Source organism: Anomaloglossus baeobatrachus, chromosome 11, assembly GCF_048569485.1.
Source record: "Anomaloglossus baeobatrachus isolate aAnoBae1 chromosome 11, aAnoBae1.hap1, whole genome shotgun sequence".
Taxonomy (NCBI): Eukaryota; Metazoa; Chordata; class Amphibia; order Anura; family Aromobatidae; genus Anomaloglossus; species Anomaloglossus baeobatrachus.
The window spans coordinates 9,789,322-9,811,602 of record NC_134363.1 but is presented as its reverse complement, the minus strand read 5'-3'; the positions used below and the strand labels follow the sequence as shown (position 1 = coordinate 9,811,602).

Here is a 22,281-nt window from a genome sequence, read left to right as displayed (position 1 = left end):
CTGGGCGCAGACGTCAACGCTTCGGACAGGAAAGGGCAGACGGCTCTGCATGTGGCGGGGACCTACGGGCTGTCCGATGTCCTCCGGGTAATTCGAGTCACTATGGCGGTATATTCTCCCATATATCTCGGTATACTCTAAAGAAGACCAGTGACAGCCATCGCGATAATGCCATACCTGCCATATTGGCTATCTCAGAGCTTCCCCAACAATAGACATGATGAATATCACTCCAGAGCTTATATGTCTGTATACACTCTATACACCGTCCTTCTAGCGTCTTCCGTGTCGTGATGACCCTGACATTGTTCCTCTTCAGATGTTCCTGCCTCTTCAGCAGCAGAGGAACGTCGACGTCGAGGCCAGAAATTACGATGGTGAGAACAACGAGTGTCCTCGGGTTTATATGGGGCTTATACAAAAGCTGCGATATATAATAGATACATTGTAATGCGGATGAAAAAGACACCTGTCTATGAAATGCAACTGAGGGAAGTGTTTCTTATCGTCTTCTGATAAAGCATCATTGCTCTCACTGTAAAGAACCAACTCCTGAGCTCAGCTATTCATATAGTCACTGCTCTTACTGTAAAGAACCAGATTCTGAGGTCAGCTGTTCATATAGTCACTGCTCTAACTGTAAAGAACCAGCTCCTGAGCTCAGCTATTCATATAGTCACTGCTCTAACTGTAAAGAACCAGCTCCTGAGCTCAGCTGTTCATATAGTCACTGCTCTAACTGTAAAGAACCAGCTCCTGAGCTCAGCAGTTCATATAGTCACTGCTCTAACTGTAAAGAACCAGCTCCTGAGCTCAGCTGTTCATATAGTCACTGCTCTAACTGTAAAGAACCAGCTCCTGAGCTCAGCTATTCATATAGTCACTGCTCTAACTGTAAAGAACCAGCTCCTGAGCTCAGCTATTCATATAGTCACTGCTCTAACTGTAAAGAACCAGCTCCTGAGCTCAGCTGTTCATATAGTCACTGCTCTAACTGTAAAGAACCAGCTCCTGAGCTCAGCAGTTCATATAGTCACTGCTCTAACTGTAAAGAACCAGCTCCTGAGCTCAGCTGTTCATCTAGTCACTCCTCTAACTGCAAAGAACCAGTTCCTGAGCTCAGCAGTTCATAAAGCCACTGCACTAACTGTAAAGAACCAGCTTCTGAGGTCAGCTGTTCATATAGTCACTGCTCTAACTGTAAAAACCAGCTCCTGAGCTCAGCTGTTCATATAGTCACTGCTCTAACTGTAAAGAACCAGCTCCTGAGCTCAGCTATTCATATAGTCACTGCTCTCACTGTAAAGAACCAGCTCCTGAGCTCAGCTATTCATATAGTCACTGCTCTAACTGTAAAGAACCAGCTCCTGAGCTCAGCTGTTCATATAGTCACTGCTCTAACTGTAAAAACCAGCTCCTGAGCTCAGCTGTTCATATAGTCACTGCTCTAACTGTAAAGAACCAGCTCCTGAGCTCAGCTGTTCATATAGTCACTGCTCTAACTGTAAAAACCAGCTCCTGAGCTCAGCTGTTCATATAGTCACTGCTCTAACTGTAAAGAACCACCTCCTGAGCTCAGCTATTCATATAGTCATTGCTCTCACTGTAAAGAACCAACTCCTGAGCTCAGCTATTCATATAGTCACTGCTCTAACTGTAAAAACCAGCTCCTGAGCTCAGCTGTTCATATAGTTACTGCTCTAACTGTGAAAACCAGCTCCTGAGCTCAGCTGTTCATATAGTCACTGCTCTCACTGTAAAGAACCAGATTCTGAGGTCAGCTGTTCATATAGTCACTGCTCTAACTGTAAAGAACCAGCTCCTGAGCTCAGCTGTTCATATAGTCACTGCTCTAACTGTAAAAACCAGCTCCTGAGCTCAGCTGTTCATATAGTCACTGCATTAGCTGTAAAGAACCAGAGGAAAGTTTTTCATATAGTCACTGCTCTAAGTGTAAAGAACCAGTTCCTGAGCTTGGCTGTTCATAGAGTCACTGCTCTAACTGTAAAGAACCAACTTCTGAGGTAAGCTGTTCATAGTCACCTTCCCTACTGTAAAGATCCAGCTCTTGTGATTGACTGTTCATATAGTCACTGCTCTAACTGCAAAGAACCAGCTCTTGTGATTGGCTGTTCACATGGTCACTGCTCTAACTGTAAAGAACCAACTTTTGAGGTCAGCTGTTCATATAGTCACCTTCCCTACTGTAAAGATCCAGCTCTTGTGATTGGTTGTTCATAAAGTCACTGCTCTAACTGTAAAGAACCACCTTGTGAAGTCGGCTGTTTATATAGTCACTGCTCTAACTGTAAAGAACCAGCTTCTGAAGTCGGCTGTTCATATAGTCACTGCTCTAACTGTAAAGAACCAGCTTCTGAAGTCGGCTGTTTATATAGTCACTGCTCTAACTGTAAAGAACCAGCTTCTGAAGTCGGCTGTTCATATAGTCACTGCTCTAACTGTAAAGAACCACCTTGTGAAGTCGGCTGTTTATATAGTCACTGCTCTAACTGTAAAGAACCAGCTTCTGAAGTCGGCTGTTCATATAGTCACTGCTCTAACTGTAAAGAACCAGCTTCTGAAGTCGGCTATTCATATAGTCACTGCTCTAGCTGTAAAGTACCAGCTCTTGCGATCAGCTGTTCTTATAGTCACCACTCTCACTGTAAAGAACCAGCTTCTGAGGTCAGCTGTTCATATAGTCACCTTCCTTACTGTAAAGATCCAGCTCTTGTGATTGACTGTTCATATAGTCACTGCTCTAACTGCGAAGAACCAGCTTCTAAGATCAGTTGTTCATATAGTTACCTCTCTCAGTATAAATTACAAGCTCTTGCGATCGGCTGTTCATATAGTTACTGCTCTAACTGTAAAGAACCAGAACCTGAGGTCAGCTCTTCATATAGTCACTGCTCTTACTGTAAAGAACCAGCATCTGATGTTGGCTGTTCATATAGTCATCTCTCTTATATGTAGTTGGCTGTTTCTATATTCACCGCTCTTACTGTAAAGAATCATGAGGTCAGCCGTTCCACAGATTAATAGTACCCACGATAAAGAATCCTTTCCTCTTACTTTTTTCTCGAGACGAAGGGAGTGCTATTTTGTCTTTTGAGGCTTTTTCACATATTTTTGCCACATTTCTTGCATGTGCACTTATGTACTTTTGGCAATCATGTCCCCCTTTACTCGTCTCTTCTTTGTACATTTTCTACCTCCAGGGTCGCATTTCCGTCAACTGGTGCCCAAAACTGAAGGGCATATTACAGATGAGGTCACTCCAGATCCTCCTCTACAAGTGACTCTCCTAGTTTTTTCCTTGAATCTGTAATGGCCGAATATTATTTATTTGTAAATAGTGTTTTTTCTTTTGTCCCCCCCCCCCAGGTCTGACCCCCCTCCACTGTGCGGTGATCTCCCAAAACAATGCGTTTAAAAGCAGAACGAGCCAGAGTACCACGAATGCCCCGCAACGCGAGGAGGAGACGCTTACCTGCATCCAAATATTGCTCCAAATGGGCGCCAGCTGCACCAGTCAGGTAGCGATTACGTCCCCTTTTATAGAAAGAATCAACTTTGGGGTGTTTTTTCAGAACCCGCTGTCTCAGAACACAGCGGTGTCAGTGAGCTGATAGAGAGCATCTTCTAAGGTGTTTAATGTCTGGTGTCCGAGTTATCTCTGATCCCAGTCCCTGTAAATATTTCCTAATTCTATTTTGGGGGGGTTTAGACGATTTTTTAAAATATTACTAAAAAATCCCAAATATTTGGACAAATTTAGTAATTGGTAATCTGAGGAAATGATTGGGAACATTACTGTCAGGATGTGACTGCAGGGGGCTCCTATAGGGTCCCTCATGCTAGGGGACCCTAGACTATTCCTGACCTCCGGATTACCCCTGATGGTGGAGATACCAGAGTCCTGTGCCTTAATATTCTCCTGACCATATTTAACCTATTACCCTGCCCAGGATAGTAAGAGAAAGGGGGTACCTATGCTGTCCATCATGCTAGGGGACCCTAGGCTATCTCTGACCTCCAGACCCTGATGGTGGAGATGCCAGAGTTTTGTGCCTTGCTATTCTCCTGACTATATATAATCTATTACCCTGCCCAGGATAGCGAGCGACAGGGGGAACCTGTGTTGTCCCTCAAAGTAGGGGACCCTAGACTATTCCTTACTTCTAGATTACCCCTGATTGTGGAGATGCCTGAGTCCCATGCTTTACTAGACTCCTCACTATATCTAATCTATTACCCTGCCCAGGATAGCGAAAGACAGGGAACACCTATGCTGTCCGTCAAACTAGGGGACCCTAGACTATTCCGGACCTCTGGATTACCTCTGATGGTGAAGATGCCGGGGTCCTGTGCCTTACTATTCTCCTGACCATATCTATTTATTACCCTGCCTAGGATAGCGAGTGACAGGGGGCACCTGTGCTGTCCCGCAAACTAGGGGACACTAGACTATTCCTGACCTCTGGATTACCCCTGATGGTGGAGATGCCTGAGTCCCACGCCTTACTATACTCCTCACTATATCTAATCTATTACCCTGCCCAGGATAGTGAAAGACAGGGGACACCTGTGCTGTCCCTCAAACTGGGGGACCCTAAGCTATTCCCGAGCTCTGGATTACCCCTGAAGGTGGAGATGCTGGAGTCCTATGCCTGGCTATTCTCCTGATCATATCTAATCTGTTACCCCCCTACAGGGAAGGAAGGGGCAGGAGTATAATATTAACACAGATTTATACAGACAAGGGAAAACCATAAGTCAGACACACTGCAAACTCACAGGAACAAACAATAAGAGGCTAAGGAGAAAAGCAAGAACAGGAAGGCAGAAACAAAAAGACATCAAGGGATAACACCACAAATGCTCACAGCAATAATGCACAGCAACTACCAGTAAGTCTGGATCACAACACCTCACAAGACCAGTATAGAAAAGCTATAGCTGACATTAATGGAATAGTACAGCCAGCATATATAAAAGGCTCCCTTACAGCATGTGATCAAAGAGACTAACAAGCAGACCAGCAAAGATTAACTCTTTCTAGTCTGTGGGTTGATACCAGCATCTCCCACATCAAAGAAGTTAGCAGAGTGCCAGAAACTGTAGTGGTGGAATCAATGTAAAATAAATAAAGTTGATATTATTTTCTAAAACAGGAAATCAAGAGTAACAAGACGGTGCTCCATCTGGCAGTGCAAGACGGGAATATTCCTCTGGTCAAGTATTTCCTCGAGATGTCCCATGTCAATCTCCCTGGACTCATCAACATGAAGGTGCGTCCCCCTTCCAACAAACCCAAAACTAAACCCCCGATCTTGGCCATCAAGGTCATAAGACCCCTTAAAGTTGACCTACATGATGTGGTTTACCATTTGGCCACCAAGATGAAGACAAGTCCATAGTCATTGCACCACAGTTAGATGTCACGGTTCCACTGTGAGGAGCATTTTGCATATGGGATCTTTTTGTAACGTCTCTACAGTGCGGAGCATTTTGCATTTGTAAATGCTCTGCTCTGTGTCTTGTGCACTTGCTGACAGGTTGTCTTGCAGCACTAGTGTCCACACTGGTTTTGGGAGGTGACTTCACAGATGCGCCTCGTTCCTGCTGATTGCTCTGTTTCTTTACTGGGCTTGCTCTGTCTGAACTTGGCCAGTCATGCTTCCTTTTTGGTCAGTTCGCTCTTGACACCTGCCTTTTGTAAGGGTTCTGATCTTGGCTTCTAACCTCGGACCTCTTCGTGACCACGTCTCTGTCTACTCCCTGAATCTTATACATTACCTCCCGGCTTCTGACCTCGGACCTCTTGCTGACCATGTCTCTGTCTACTCCCTGAATCTTATACATTACTTCCCGGCTTCTGACCTCGCACCTATTCCTGACCACGTCTCTGTCTACTCCCTGAATCTTATACATTACCTCCCGGCTTCTGACCTCGGACCTCTTCGTGACCACGTCTCTGTCTACTCCCTGAATCTTATACATTACCTCCTGGCTTCTGACCTCAGACCTCTTCGTGACCATGTCTCTGTCTACTCCCTGAATCTTATACATTACCTCCCGGCTTCTGACCTCGGACCTCTTCGTGACCATGTCTCTGTCTACTCCCTGAATCTTATACATTACCTCCCGGCTTCTGACCTCGGACCTCTTCCTGACCATGTCTCTGTCTACTCCCTGAATCTTATACATTACTTCCCGGCTTCTGACCTCGCACCTATTCCTGACCACGTCTCTGTCTACTCCCTGAATCTTATACATTACCTCCCGGCTTCTGACCTCGGACCTCTTCGTGACCACGTCTCTGTCTACTCCCTGAATCTTATACATTACCTCCCAGCTTCTGACCTCGGACCTCTTCCTGACCCCGTCTCTGTTTACTCCCTGAATCTTATACATTACCTCCCGACTTCTGGCCTCGCACCTCTTCCTGACCACGTCTCTGTCTGCTCCCTGATCCTTATACGTTACCTCCCGGCTTATGACCTCGGACCTCTTCCTGACCACATCTCTATCTATTCCTTGATCTTTTTACGTTACGTCCCGGCTTCTGACCTCAGACTTTTTCCTGACCACGTCTCTGTCTGCTCCCTGAATCTTATACGTTACCTCGTGGCTTATAATCCCGGCTTGCCTGACTACCCTTCTATTCATACTGCTCATAGTGTCTAGAATCACATTAGGTTTAGCTTTGGTCTCCAAAATCGTGATATATCGTACTTCATTCTAACTCTACTGGGTCTGGTTCTCCTTAGGCTTATGACCTCCTTTCTTACAGGCCCATGGAAACACTGCTCTCCACATGGCAGCGGCCTTACCACCTACTCGCTCTACAGAGTATCTGATCCAGCTTTTGATCTTCTATGGTGGTGACCCAAGTATTCGCAACCTGGAGAATGATCAGCCGGCCCACTTGGTGCCTCCTGGAGAATTTGCGGAACAAGTACGTAATAGTAAAATATCTCTTTGTTTCTTATTTATACAAAAATAATAAAATTTTGAAAGCTGAGAGTTATGTGAAAATGGAAAGCAGGGTAGGGGGGAGAGGAGGGAGATGCAGCTGAAGTTTCACAGTTTTTGTTGACAGTTTAATAGTTTTTGATGACAGAATTGTAATTTTTGCTATAATTGTATCATTACATAGTGCGGATGTTTTTCCTTTAGATTAAAATGCTCCTAAAAAGAAGACGTGTGATGTCATCGAGCCGCAACCAATCAGCAAATTCCTTATAGGAAACAACCAATCAGGATGACTACAATAGTCAGAAAGTCAAGATTCTTCCATTGATGGAGAAACAACATGAAACAAGAAAAGACGAGAATTCATCCCAAGGAACGACATTTACTAATCCATTTTATGGGATTATTTCAAGATGTAAAAGGGATAACAGCACAATATATTGTCACTGTGTGTGAGGTTATCATATATTATAGTTTCTATGAAACTCAAACCTACTGATAACCAAAGCGTAAAAATCACCATATACAACAGGCGAGAAGAAAAGATAAGAAGCAATAGAAAACCAGGGGAAAAATAAAGTGTAGTCAAGTATAATACTGCCCCTATGTACAAGAATATAACTACTATAATACTGCTCCTATGTACAAGAATATAACTACTATAATACTGCTCCTATGTACAAGAATATAACTACTATAATACTGCCCCTATGTACAAGAATATAACTACTATAATACTGCCCCCTATGTACAAGAATATAACTGCTATAATACTGCTCCTATGTACAAGAATATAACTACTATAATACTGCCCCTATGTACAAGAATATAACTACTATAATACTGCCCCCTATGTACAAGAATATAACTGCTATAATACTGCCCCTATGTACAAGAATATAACTACTATAATACTGCCCCCTATGTACAAGAATATAACTGCTATAATACTGCTCCTATGTACAAGAATATAACTACTATAATACTGCCCCTATGTACAAGAATATAACTACTATAATACTGCCCCTATATACAAGAATATAACTACTATAATACTGCCCCTATGTACAAGAATATAACTACTATAATACTGCCCCCTATGTACAGGAATATAACTACTATAATACTGCCCCCTATGTACAAGAATATAACTGCTATAATACTGCCCCTATGTACAAGAATATAACTACTATAATACTGCCCCCTATGTACAAGAATATAACTACTACAATACTGCCCCTATGTACAAGAATATAACTACTATAATACCGCCCCTATGTACAAGAATATATCTACTATAATACTGCCCCCTATGTACAAGAATATAACTATTATAATACTGCCTCTATGTACAAGAATATAACTACTATAATACTGCTCCTATGTACAAGAATATAACTACTATAATACTGCCCCTATGTACAAGAATATAACTACTATAATACTGCCCCCTATGTACAGGAATATAACTACTATAATACTGCCCCCTATGTACAAGAATATAACTGCTATAATACTGCCCCTATGTACAAGAATATAACTACTATAATACTGCCCCCTATGTACAAGAATATAACTACTACAATACTGCCCCTATGTACAAGAATATAACTACTATAATACCGCCCCTATGTACAAGAATATATCTACTATAATACTGCCCCCTATGTACAAGAATATAACTATTATAATACTGCCTCTATGTACAAGAATATAACTACTATAATACTGCCCCTACATACAAAAATATAACTACTATAATACTGCTCCCTATATACAAGAATATAACTACTATAATACTGCCCCTATATACAGGAATATAACTACTATAATACTGCCCCCTATGTACAAGAATATATCTACTATAATACTGCTCCCTATATACAAGAATATAACTACTATAATACTGCCCCTATGTACAAGAATATAACTACTATAATACTGCTCCTATGTACAGGGATATAACTACTATAATACTGCCCCTATGTACAAGAATATAACTACTATAATACTACCCCTATGTACAAGAATATAACTACTATAATACCGCCCCTATGTACAAGAATATATCTACTATAATACTGCCCCCTATGTACAAGAATATAACTACTATAATACTGCCCCTATGTACAAGAATATATCTACTATAATACTGCCTCTATGTACAAGAATATAACTACTATAATACTGCCTCTATGTACAAGAATATAACTACTATAATACTGCCCCTATATACAAGAATATAACTACTATAATACTGCTCCCTATATACAAGAATATAACTACTATAATACTGCCCCTATGTACAAGAATATAAGTACTATAATACTGCCCCTATGTGCAGGAATATAAATGCTATAATACTGCCCCTGTCTACAGCATATATTTAGAATATGTATATATAATTTCTGTGAAATTAATAATGGACCATATTGGTCTTTGATAGAGGAAACCACAACAAATATCTGACTTTGCACCTTAGAAAGATGCCATTCTAAGCTGAATATACACTGAGGAGCAAAACAGTAACAATGCAGTAACATGATAAGAATCTGTATAAGCATATGCTAAGCATAAAAGTCACATTTCTGTATGAGAAGCCAAGATGATTGTGTATAAGATGAAGGACGTCTCAGGCTCAAAGCTGTGGAGGATCGAGACATACAGAACCGGAAAGTCACAAGTGCAAAACATTGTTACCCTTTTGCTCCTCAGTATATAGATATTCTTTTAATGTCCAAACATTAGGTCTTTTATGCGCTCCCCTGACGAGCATCATCACGTAGTAGCCCATACTGGGAAAAATCGGTATTTGCACCTAGTGCGATGGTTTTACATAGACCTCAATGTATTCAGCGAGACAGACCGAAACTGAAGACATCTCAGGATCGTCACCGAAGAGCAACATTTATATTTCTGATAATAATTTAATTGATATTTAAATTTCTCACCTTTTTTAACAGTTTATTTATTCTCTCATTGCGTTTACAGGACAATCTCTTGTGTAGCTTGTGTTAATTTAACAAAAAATTAAGATGGAAGAAATAAATAAAAAAATATATATTAAAAATCTAATACAAAAAAAAGTGTCTTTTTGTCTGAAAATTCTTGTTTATTCTTATTATTTTTACTTTTTTTCATTGTTTTAGTGATTATTTTTTAATATTAATATTAAAAATAATTATTTTAAAATTGAGAAAGTACATAAAGAAAGCCAGTTTTATGTGAGCCCAGCAGCCAGCGTCAAGGCGTATCGCTATCTGTATATTTCTTAGCATATATTTCATGTTCAGGTTGCACCTGTTCACATTTGTCTGTTAGGAAGTGGCATCAGTTTTCTCATTTTAGATTATTTACAAATTGAGAAGGTACATAAATAAAGCAAGATTTATGTGAGCCCAGCAGCCAGCGTCAAGGCATATCTCTCTCTGTATATTTCTTAGAATATATTTCATGTTCAGTTTGCACCTGTTCACATTTGTTTGTTAGGAAGTGGCATCAGTTTTCTCATTTTGGATTATTTAAAAATTGAGAAAGTACATAAATAAAGCCAGTTTTATGTGAGCCCAGCAGCCAGCGTCAAGGCATATCTCTCTCTGTATATTTTTTACCATATATTTCATGTTCATTTTGCACCTGTTTATCTTTGTTTGTTCGGAAGTGACATCAGTTTTCTCATTTTAGATTATTTAAAAATTGAGAAGGTACATAAATAAAGCAAGATTTATGTGAGCCCAGCAGCCAGCGTCAAGGCATATCTATCTCTGTATATTTCATGTTCAGTTTGCACCTGTTCACATTTGTTTGTTAGGAAGTTGCATCACTTTTCTCATTTTAGATTATTTAAAAATTGAGAATGTACATAAAGAAAGTAATATTTATGTGAGCCAAGCAGCCAGCGTCAAGGCGTACCGCTCTCTGTATATTTCTTAGCATATTTTTCATGTTCAGGTTGCCCCTGTTTACATTTGTTTGTTAGGAAGAACTCTCAGTTTTTTCATTTTAGATTTTAGGGTAATGCCTTCTGAGTGAGCTCTCCTTCACACCAGCTTAATGCGATTTTTAAATTTCTTATTAGCTTTTTCTTGCCCGCCTATAAAATTAAAGGCTGTTCAACCCAGGTAAAGGCATTTAGGAGGTAGGGATCGAACAAGGAGAGACACGCCTTGATGCTGGGTGCTGGGCTCTCATAAAGCTGATTTTTTTTTATGCCCTAAGTGTTTCAATTTTTTTCCATGTCCGAGCTCCTATATCCAATGTCTAAATACCTTAGCGTCTCAGAGTGCAGCTGTATATTTGCTAGAGCATATTTCATGTTCAGTTTGCACCTGTTCACATTTGTCTGTTAGGAAGTGCCATCAGTTATCTCATTTTAGATTATGGGGTCATGCCTTCTGACTGAGCTCTCCTTCACACCAGCTTAAGGTGATTTTTAGTTTCCTATTAGCAGGTTCTTACCTGACCATAAAATGTAAGGTTGTTCAGCCCAGATAGAGGCATTTAAAAGGTAGGGATTCAGCAAAGAGAGATACGCCTTCACACTGGCTGCTGGGCTCATATAAAACTGGCTATTTATGTGCCATACGTCTCAATTTTTTAATGTATTTCATCAGCAGTAATTCACATCCAAATTCCTATATCCAATGTCTGTATACCTCAGTGTCTCAGAGTGCAGTTGTATATTTGTTAGAGGATATTTCATGGTCAGTTTGCTCCTGTTCACATTTGCCTGTTAGAAGGTGCCGTCAGTTTTCTCATTTTAGATGATCGAGTCAAGCCTTTTGACTGAGCTCTCCTCCCCATCAGCTTAAAGTGATTTTTAATTACTTGTTAGCATGTTTATGTCCGTCTACAAAATTAAATTGAGACATTTAGGAGGTAGGGATCAAGCAAAGAGAGATACGCCTTGATGCTGGCTGCTGGGCTCACATAAAACTGGATTTTTATGCTATAAGTGTCTGAATTTTTTATTGTTTTCCTAAGCAGTAATGCACGTCCAAGTTCCTATATCCTATGTCTGTATACCTCAGTGTCTCAGAGTGCAGCTGTATATTTCTTAGAGGATATTTCATGTTCGGTTTGCACCTGTTCACATTTGTCTCTTACGAAGTGCCGTCAGTTTTTGTCATTTCAAAAATATTATGGGCTTGTGAAAATAAATTAGAGGCAATCTCAAATTTTTCCAACATTGACTATTAGGGTGCAAATATTTATTTTGGGAATTTTAAGTATCAAAAAACATTCTCCGTATTTCACACCAAATGTCCCTGCCCCCCGTATGGCGTCTCGTAAGTTGCAGATGGTGGAAAGTCTGGTTCATCGTATACCCGGCCTCCTGGTCCCTGGTATCCGTCCCACGGCTGCTCCCCTCTGTCCTGCAAAACACAAGAATGTCATCTCCAGAAAAAGATCAGAGGATACGTATAAAAATCATGTCACTGACTGCGGCTCCATGTTGCCATTGTCCTGTGTGAGAAGGTGGAAAGCCTCCCCGAACTTCCTCATATTCATGGTGGTCAGAAGCCCCGTACCAGTCCTCATATCCTCCGTCTGGAAAAAAAAGTAATTCCCCTTTAAAATTAATTCAGCCATTGTGGTTGTTAATATACCAGACTTATAATGACACCTATATACAAGAATATAACTACTATAATACTGCCCCCTATGTACAAGAATATAACTACTATAATACTGCCCCCTATGTACAAGAATATAACTACTATAATACTGCCCCCTATGTACAAGAATATAACTACTATAATACTGCCCCCTATGTACAAGAATATAACTACTATAATACTGCCCCTATGTACAAGAATATAACTACTATAATACTGCCCCCTATGTACAAGAATATAACTACTATAATACTGCCCCCTATGTACAAGAATATAACTACTATAATACTGCCCCTATGTACAAGAATATAATTACTATAATACTGCCCCCTATGTACAAGAATATAACTACTATAATACTGCTCCTATGTACAAGAATATAACTACTATAATACTGCCCCCTATGTACAAGAATATAACTACAATAATACTGCCCCTATGTACAAGAATATAACTACTATAATACTGCCCCTATGTACAAGAGTATAACTACTATAATACTGCCCCCTATGTACAAGAATATAACTACTATAATGCTGCCCCCTATGTACAAGAATATAACTACTATAATACTGCCCCTATGTACAAGAATATAACTACTATAATACTGCCCCTATATACAAGAATATAACTGCTATAATACTGCCCCTATGTACAAGAATATAACTACTATAATACTGCCCCTATGTACAAGAATATAACTACTATAATACTGCCCCTACATACAAAAATATAACTACTATAATACTGCCCCCTATGTACAAGAATATAACTACTATAATACTGCTCCTATGTACAAGAATATAACTACTATAATACTGCCCCCTATGTACAAGAATATAACTACTATAATACTGCTCCTATGTACAAGAATATAACTACTATAATACTGCCCCCTATGTACAAGAATATAACTACTATAATACTGCCCCCTATGTACAAGAATATAACTACTATAATACTGCTCCTATGTACAAGAATATAACTACTATAATACTGCCCCTATGTACAAGAATATAACTACTATAATACTGCCCCCTATGTACAAGAATATAACTACTATAATACTGCTCCTATGTACAAGAATATAACTACTATAATACTGCCCCCTATGTACAAGAATATAACTACTATAATACTGCCCCCTATGTACAAGAATATAACTACTATAATACTGCCCCCTATGTACAAGAATATAACTACTATAATACTGCTCCTATGTACAAGAATATAACTACTATAATACTGCCCCCTATGTACAAGAATATAACTACTATAATACTGCCCCCTATGTACAAGAATATAACTACTATAATACTGCTCCTATGTACAAGAATATAACTACTATAATACTGCCCCTATGTACAAGAATATAACTACTATAATACTGCCCCCTATGTACAAGAATATAACTACTATAATACTGCTCCTATGTACAAGAATATAACTACTATAATACTGCCCCTATGTACAAGAATATAACTACTATAATACTGCCCCCTATGTACAAGAATATAACTACTATAATACTGCCCCTATGTACAAGAATAAAACTACTATAATACTGCCCTCTATGTACAAGAATATAACTACTATAATACTGCTCCTATGTACAAGAAAATAACTACTATAATACTGCCCCTATGTACAAGAATATAACTACTATAATACTGCCTCCTATGTACAAGAAAATAACTACTATAATACTGCCCCTATGTACAAGAATATAACTACTATAATACTGCCCCTATGTACAAGAATATAACTATTATAATACTGCCCCCTATGTACAAGAATATAACTACTATAATACTGCCCCTATATACAAGAATATAACTATTATAATACTGCCCCCTATGTACAAGAATATAACTACTATAATACTGCCAACTATATACAGGAATATAACTACTATAATACTGCCCCCTATATACAAGAATATATCTACTATAATACTGCCTCCTATGTACAAGAATATAACTACTATAATACTGCCCCCTATGTACAAGAATATAACTGCTATAATACTGCCCTGATCTTATACGGACCTGCCCAGCTCTGAGTTTCAGGGTCTCCCCTCTCCACGCTCTCATAGTGGGGGGACAGTGACGGTTGGTAATCCCGTGTTGGGTAGTAATATAGTCCTGATTCTGAACCACTGTCCTATGAAAAATAATACAGAGTTGTCATTATCTGTCATACTCCATCATGCTCTTATAGTCCCCCTCACCTGGTAAGCGCTGCTGCCAGTCTCCGAGCCGCTGTCAATCAGTAACGTCTTCTTTGCTTGGGCGTTGATCAGCTCTCCATCTCCGTACTCATTGAGGGCTCCATGGGGGGCGCTGCAGACGATTGATACAGAGAGAAGATGTAATGGGGTTAAATAATAAAGTTGGATATACTTTTGAGCTGAAGCAGCGCCACCCTGTGGATGTTTGTGGTATTACAGTCCCCCTTTCAATTCCATACGGAAGCATTCATCCTTTACCTTTCATCTTTCTTCAGCACTTCTCCTGTGAATGAAAAGAAAAAAAAATTAAATTAGCAAATGCAAAATCCACTTTTGTGATTATTCTAATAGTTATTTTGTTATTTTACTGATGGAAACTGTCAGCAAGTTGCTAGTTATTGATCTGTTATTCGTGTGGGAAAAATTTTATTGTTTTTCTATACCTTCCTTTAGTTTTCTTCGGAATTTTCTAACCAGGCAGAAAACAATTCCGGCATTAGATAACAGGAGAAATGCCCCTCCTGCACCTATGGCGGCAAACATGTACGGCGTCCATTGGAAATCATCTGATTAGGATCAGAAAATATAAAAACAGTGAATGTTTTTCTTATTTTGCTCTTTATAAAGTATTTTCTTTATAGTAAAATTGCTACATTGCTGCAATTTGTGTCTCCATGACAATTATCTAAATTGGTATCAGACTCCACTCACAAATAAATAGTTCAGACTCCGCCCACTTTTCATATGACAACTAAGCCCGGATTGGACCACTTACCAGTCTCTGGAGTAGGAGGAGCCAGTTGTGTGGGTTCGGGGCTCTTCACATCAGTGTCCACTGGAAAATCAATACAATGTTGATCAGGGTTATATTTAAAGGGTTAATCCCATTTTTACATATGGTGGTTGTTGGATAGAGCTTGTGAAAACAAGCACTTTTTCAATTTACTGCGTCTTAAAACTCTCAGCCGTTCTTGAGATATGAACGCTTTTGTTTACCAGTGGTGGTTGGTTTCCTAGGCAACAAGTTTGTAAACAAAAGAAAAGTGTTAATATTTTAAGAACGGAGGCAAATTTTAACAAGGAGTAAATTGCAAAAGTGCTTGTTTGTACAAGAACTATCTGAATATTACCATGTTTCAAAATGTGAATAACCCTTTTAATAACCCTTTAAGGGTGGGACGCTGGGAAAAACCCTTTTAAGGGAGCACTATCCAAAATTATCAATCTATCATGGTATAATAACCCTTTAAAGGTTATGTCTGGGCAAGCACTGTCCAAAAATAACCATCTATCAAGATAGGCATAATGAAGGTGCAGGGTGTGAACAGTGACTACCTTGCGTGACCACAGTGAGTACAGCTCCGCCATCTGCATAGTCGCTGTCTCCCAGCTTGTTGACGGCGTTCACAGAGAAGTTGTACACCGTGCCGCCTTTCAGTCCAACGATAGTGAAAACCGTGGATTGGGGTGGGAAAACATCGACGTACATGTAACTATTGGCGTCGCTCATCCGATACCTGCAAAATGGTGATGTAATTCATTATCTGACCATTAGGTGGAGCACTACCCTTGACAGTTGATACGAGTCCACCATGTTTTGCAACAGCTGGAAAGACACCGATTGGAGATCACGGCTCCAAACATTATTATTTATGAGGTTTGGAGAATTTTGGGGGGCTTTTATTAAAAAAAAAATCAAAAAAACTAACCGGACTCGAAATTGTTGCTCTACGCCCCCGTCAAATCCCTTCTTCCATTCCAAGGTCACTGAGTTGTGAGTGGCGCTCAGGATCTTGAGATCCGTAGGAGGATCAGGGCGACCTTAAAGAGGATTTGTGTTAGTAATAGGCGACACCTAGTGGCCACGATGAGAATAACAATTGTCAGTTGGACAGTAACAGAAAGCAAAAATTCAAATATTTTTGAAAGGAGAAATGTTGCAAGTTACTTTGTGTCTTTCGCAAATTTTTGAATTTTAGCAATGAAGACATGATCCCTTGCATTTTTGGAATTGTCACCAGCTCTAGATCCTTACTGGTGCTGACGAGCTGGATAGAGAAGCTGTCCACTCCCAATGCATTGGTGGCCGTGCAGGTGAAGATGGCGTAGTCATGCACCGCGCTGACGTTGGCGATGATCAGTGTGCTCCTGTGAATCCAGAGCTCGTGAGACGTCTTCACTGAATACCTAAAACAATGAGGACCTTGCTTTATCGTACATTAGTTTAATCCCAAAAATGTTGGGGCTTCAGTAAAGATTCAAAAAGTTGCTTTAAATCGGCAGCAAAAAACAGGTGAGACCTGAATACCTGGGATCCTTAAAGTCTAGGGTGATGCCATTCTTCGCCCAGCTAAAGGCCACGTTCGGGATGCCGTCAGCTTTACATTCGAGCCCTGTCGAGGTTTTCCCATCCCCTGGAACGGCCACTTTGCTCAGGTGAACGCCTTTCTCTATCTCTGGTTTAACTGTAGAAAATAGAAAACAGTGGTGAAATACAGGGAGCAATGGAGGGCCACAAGAAAAACAGGGTCCTCCGCTTCAAAGAATGGCCCCTTAGCACACTATAGCCTATCTCAGCTTTTACCAAGGAAAATAAATTAATCAAATAATAAATAATTTTAAAATTTTCATTTTTATATTTAGAAAAAATAATCAAAAAGAGTCAAATTTAAATTTTAGAATTAAAAATGATAATATCCTCTTAAAGGGGTCCAGTAACATACCTTAAATAGCTATTTTTTTTAGCCTGATATAAATCATGTTGTTCTCCTGAATCCGGCGATGTGTTACTTTTGTTCCTGCTCCTTTCCATTCCTGAGATATGGCCCTTTCTTCCCTATATTTAAATTTACTCTGTGGACCCAAGTGGGCGTGGCCCTTAGCTCTGTGTCTACTTGATCTACTTGATGACCACACCCCTTATATACAGAAGGCCATATCTCAGGAACCGAGAGGCGCAGAAACAAAAGAAAAATATCTCCGGATTCAGGAGAACAGCAGCTTCCATACCAAATAAAAAAATATATATTTAAGGGAAGTGGCCGGTCATCTTTAAAGCAAAAGAGCTGGGAAATATAAATCTTGTAAACTTGTTTTATTACAGGGGTTAGACCTAACTCCTGGGTTTCCTGCTGATTTGCTGTTATCAAGGCCAGAGGCTGCTGCTTTTTTGGAAACTTTAGGTATTTTAGGTACAGTATTTGCTTTTTTGGAGATTTCAAGTATTTTAGGTATTTGGGGATTTTAGGTATTTTAGATATTACTTACAACGCACAACCAGACGGGCATCGGCCTTAACAGCTGGGGGAATCCCATTATCCACGGTGCACTCATAACGCCCGGCATCTGACCTCTTGGCATCATTGATAACGAGTCGCCCAGTTACACCATTAACCTGTCTTTCCAAACCGGACAAGTCTCTCTCCTCATCTCCCTGTTTGTAGGAAGAACAAAAAGATCTTTACTAAGAACAGGTAGGATGTAGACATTGATGGGGATGATTGGACCCTGCCATCATTGCCCAAATCAAGGGATCAGCCACAGCCTGATACAAAGCCGACAGAGAAGCTCCGTACCAGCCATCTCCACTGAAACATGGCGTCGCTCACGGGATTTGCATCGGCAACGCACACAAGCTCCGCTCTCCCACCTAAGTCCACCTCTGTTGGGTCAACGAGGCTGCGAATGGTCGGAGAATCTGTGGGCGAAAGCAAAAAAAATACATTCGCTATCACTGGCTGTGTGATCTGCATTTATATAACGTATCTCATTTCTTTTCTTAATAAAAAATGCAAGAAAACCATAAGCAAGCTGCTGTTGATGGATCTTTTATTTTGATTATTGTATAAACATCCAAAAACCTAATACTTTAAATGGAGTAATTCGATGGGATATTAAGGTGTGCTATTCCAGAGGATCATAAATTAAGAATACCAGATCAATCAACGGCAGCTTGCTCATGGGCTCAATATATAAATATAAATATATATATATATATATATGTATACATACACACACAATATATATACAGTATATATACTGTATATATTTATATATATATATATATATATATATTTATATTTATATTAAACGTATTCCACAGAGTCATAAATTAAGAACACCAGATCCATCAACAGCAGCTTGCTGATGGTTTCCACTTATTTTAAATTTCTTATATATATATATATATATATATATATATATATACACAAGTATCTCTCTCTCTGTATATAAATATATATATATATATATATATATATATATATTTTATTTATTTATGTTTTAAACATAATGAAAAATAGCAAAAAAAAAATACCTGATCCGTCAACGGCAGCTTGCTGATGGTTTCCATTTATGTTTTATATATATATATATATATATTTATATATACTGTATATATAGCTATATATATATATATATATATATATATATATATATATATATATATATACATATACACAGTACAGACCAAAAGTTTGGACACACCTTCTCATTCAAAGAGTTTTCTTTATTTTCTTGACTCTAGAAATTGTAGATTCCCATTGAAAGCATCAAAACTATGAATTATCACATGTGGAGTGAAATACTTAACAAAAAAGTGTGAAACAACTGAAAATATGTCTCATATTCTAGGTTCTTCACAGTCGCCGCCTTTTGCTTTGATTACTGCTTTGCACACTCTTGGCATTCTCTTGATGAGCTTCAAGAGGTAGTCACTGGAAATGGTTTTCCAACAGTCTTGAAGGAGTTCCAGAGATGCTTAGCACTTGTTGGCCCTTTTGCCTTCACTCTGCGGTCCAGCTCACCCCAAACCATCTCGATTGGGTTCAGGTCTGGTGACTGTGGAGGCCGGGTCATCTGGTGTAGCCCCCATCACTCTCCTTATTAGTCAAATAGCCCTTACACAGCCTGGAGCTGTGTTTGGGGTCATTGTCCTGTTGAAAAATAAATGATGGTCCAACTAAACGCAAACCGGATGGAATAGCACACCGCTGCAAGATGCTGTGGTAGCCATGCTGGTTCTGTATACCTTCAATTCTGAATAAATCCCCAACAGTGTCACCAGCAAAGCCCCCCCACACCATCACACCTCCTCCTCCATGCTTCATGGTGGGAACCAGCCATGTAGAGTCCATCCATTCACATTTTCTACAAAGACACGGTGGTTGGATCCAAAGATCTCAGATTTGGACTCATCAGAGCAAAGCACAGATTTCCACTGGTCTAATGTCCATTCCTTGTGTTTTTTACCCCAAACAAGTCTCTTCTGCTTGTTGCCTGTCCTTAGCAGTGGTTAACTAGCAGCTATTTTACCATGAAGGCTGCTGCACAAAGTCTCCTCTTAACAGTTGTTCTAGAGATGAGAAGGTGTGTCCAAACTTTTGGTCTGTACTGTATGTATATATATATATATATATATATACATATATATATATATATATATATATATATATATAATAAATATATTAGCACATAGCAAATAATAGAGACCATAGTATGTGCTACACAGTCCATTCCATAGAATCATAAATTAAGAATAAAAGATCTGTCAAGAGCAGCTTGCTTATGGTTTCAATTTATTACATATATACATTAAACATATTGGAAATAGCAAAAACAAAGCAATCATAATAGGTGCTACACAGTCCATTACACAGAATCATAAATTAAGAATACCGGACTCCGTCAACAGCAGCTTCCTGATGGTTTCCATTTTATATATATATATATATATATATATATATATATATATATTGTGAGGTAGCGACCACCAATGTGGTAAATGGTCGCTATATGTCACAGTGGAGAAGGTACCTGCGATAGTTAAACGGAAGAGGTTGCTATGGGACTTGTAGTTCCACAAAGGCTTCTTGCTGCATATAAGGGTCAGGTTCCCTTTAATAATCCCAGTGTGCTGTGCAGGTGGGGAGAATCACAGACCGCCACCTGTGGGTGTGTCCAGCTTGATTTAGGAGACTGGCAGTGTGTGTTCTGAGGAGTGAGAGCAGAGCAGAGAGCTCTGGATGGAGCAACCTGTGTGGAGGCTGAGCACAGGGCTCTGAAATTGGGTCTGAGTCTTTTGACCTTTTGAGAATTACTTTTGACCTCCTAAAATGTGGAGTGTTTGTAAAGAAATGTGACAATTCCTACAATTTCTATCAGATATTTTTGTTCAAACCTTCAAATTAAACGTTACAATCTGCACTTGAATTCTGTTGTAGAGGTTTCATTTCAAATCCAATGTGGTGGCATGCAGAGCCCAACTCGCCAAAATTGTGCCACTGTCCAAAGATTTCTGGACCTAACTGTATATATATATATATATATATATATATATATATATATATATATAAAAACATATTGGAAAATAGCAAATAAAAGAGATCATAATAGGAGCTACACAGTCCATTCCATTGAATCATAAATTGGATCTGTTAACAGCAGCTTGCTGATGGCTTCCATTTTTTATTTTTATTTTTTTTATATAGGAAAATTGCAGTAAATGGCGATGATAATATTTCACATTTACCAAAGAATTGATTTAATTGTCTTAATTATGGCAGAGACTCACTTAAAAGTCACCTAAAGGGTTAAAAAACACAAAAGAGCGTCCAGTGGTGTTCACATATGAGCAGGTGAAGTGTTAGCTACAAAAACAAAAAAAAAGGACAGCTGCACTCTGAAATGCTACAGCATGCATACAATGAATGCAGGAATATCTATATTAATTGCTTGCATGCTTTAGCATTTCAGAGTGCAGCTGTCTTTTTTTTGTTACTATATGTCATGCTCAGTTGTGCACCTGTTCAGACTGCAATGTTGGGAGTGCCATCAGTCTTTTTTGTCTTGAGGTGTTAGCGACATTATGTGCTGTCAATCAAGCTCATCCCCCCCGGGACATGCTGGGTCTATGAGGCTGCAACGCAATGTCTACCAGGTATAGCAGGCGAAAGTCGTGGATGTATATATTGCAAAACCTTTCCACTATTGGAGATATTTCATGTATATTTTTGGGTGCAAAGCAGATTATCCGCCTAGTAAACCCCAGCTGATAACAGAGAACAATAACATTAAACGCAACACATAATATTACAATATAAAATGTGCTCATTTATATTTGGGGGTCTTACAGTGAACGTCCAGTTGTACGGCGGTGCTGTTCTTCCCCTCTGTATTCACACAGTTTACGCCGTATACCCCAGAGTCGGCTCGGCTTACGTTCCAAATCTCCAGGGAGCCCCCTTCTTTCAAGTGGTGTCTGTGAGCTCCTTCTGCAAAAAAAAAAAGAATGTAACTTTGAGAACCATTATGGTGTAATACTGGAATGTGGCCACTAGATGTCACTGTTGCACCTTCCATAGGGAAGCATTGGCCCTGCACTGATCATTGGCTGGTGTGTAAGGTGCAGGCTGGGAGCCGGCTCCTCCGGGCCATGATGTGGGAGGCGATGTT

The 22,281-nt window shown here is 39.5% G+C and overlaps 2 protein-coding genes across 3 annotated transcripts in view; one reads left to right on the top strand and one right to left on the bottom strand.

The window, feature by feature from the left end:
* Window positions 1-7,613, top strand: part of NFKBID (NFKB inhibitor delta) — a 14,444-nt gene extending 6,831 nt beyond the window's left edge. Inside the window, exons 5-10 of the mRNA XM_075328007.1 lie at window positions 1-87; window positions 320-377; window positions 3,388-3,539; window positions 5,178-5,294; window positions 6,800-6,964; window positions 7,186-7,613. The exon at window positions 1-87 is cut by the window's left edge and continues 60 nt beyond it. Coding sequence (XP_075184122.1) covers window positions 1-87; window positions 320-377; window positions 3,388-3,539; window positions 5,178-5,294; window positions 6,800-6,964; window positions 7,186-7,254 — 648 coding nt within the window. The 3' untranslated portion in view covers window positions 7,255-7,613. The remainder of the gene's footprint in view (window positions 88-319; window positions 378-3,387; window positions 3,540-5,177; window positions 5,295-6,799; window positions 6,965-7,185) is intronic.
* Window positions 7,614-12,203: 4,590 nt separating this feature from the next.
* The window catches only part of NPHS1 (NPHS1 adhesion molecule, nephrin), a 234,143-nt gene continuing 224,065 nt past the window's right edge, over window positions 12,204-22,281 (bottom strand). For both annotated transcript variants that reach the window (XM_075327918.1, XM_075327919.1), the window contains exons 17-30: window positions 21,960-22,100; window positions 18,405-18,526; window positions 18,097-18,262; window positions 17,138-17,294; window positions 16,865-17,016; window positions 16,539-16,650; window positions 16,165-16,346; window positions 15,605-15,664; window positions 15,273-15,395; window positions 15,088-15,112; window positions 14,830-14,941; window positions 14,648-14,762; window positions 12,425-12,531; window positions 12,204-12,356 (exon numbers count right to left, since the gene is read on the bottom strand). In XM_075327918.1, the coding sequence (XP_075184033.1) occupies window positions 12,234-12,356; window positions 12,425-12,531; window positions 14,648-14,762; window positions 14,830-14,941; window positions 15,088-15,112; window positions 15,273-15,395; window positions 15,605-15,664; window positions 16,165-16,346; window positions 16,539-16,650; window positions 16,865-17,016; window positions 17,138-17,294; window positions 18,097-18,262; window positions 18,405-18,526; window positions 21,960-22,100 (1,697 nt within the window). In that variant the 3' untranslated portion in view covers window positions 12,204-12,233. The remainder of the gene's footprint in view (window positions 12,357-12,424; window positions 12,532-14,647; window positions 14,763-14,829; window positions 14,942-15,087; window positions 15,113-15,272; window positions 15,396-15,604; window positions 15,665-16,164; window positions 16,347-16,538; window positions 16,651-16,864; window positions 17,017-17,137; window positions 17,295-18,096; window positions 18,263-18,404; window positions 18,527-21,959; window positions 22,101-22,281) is intronic.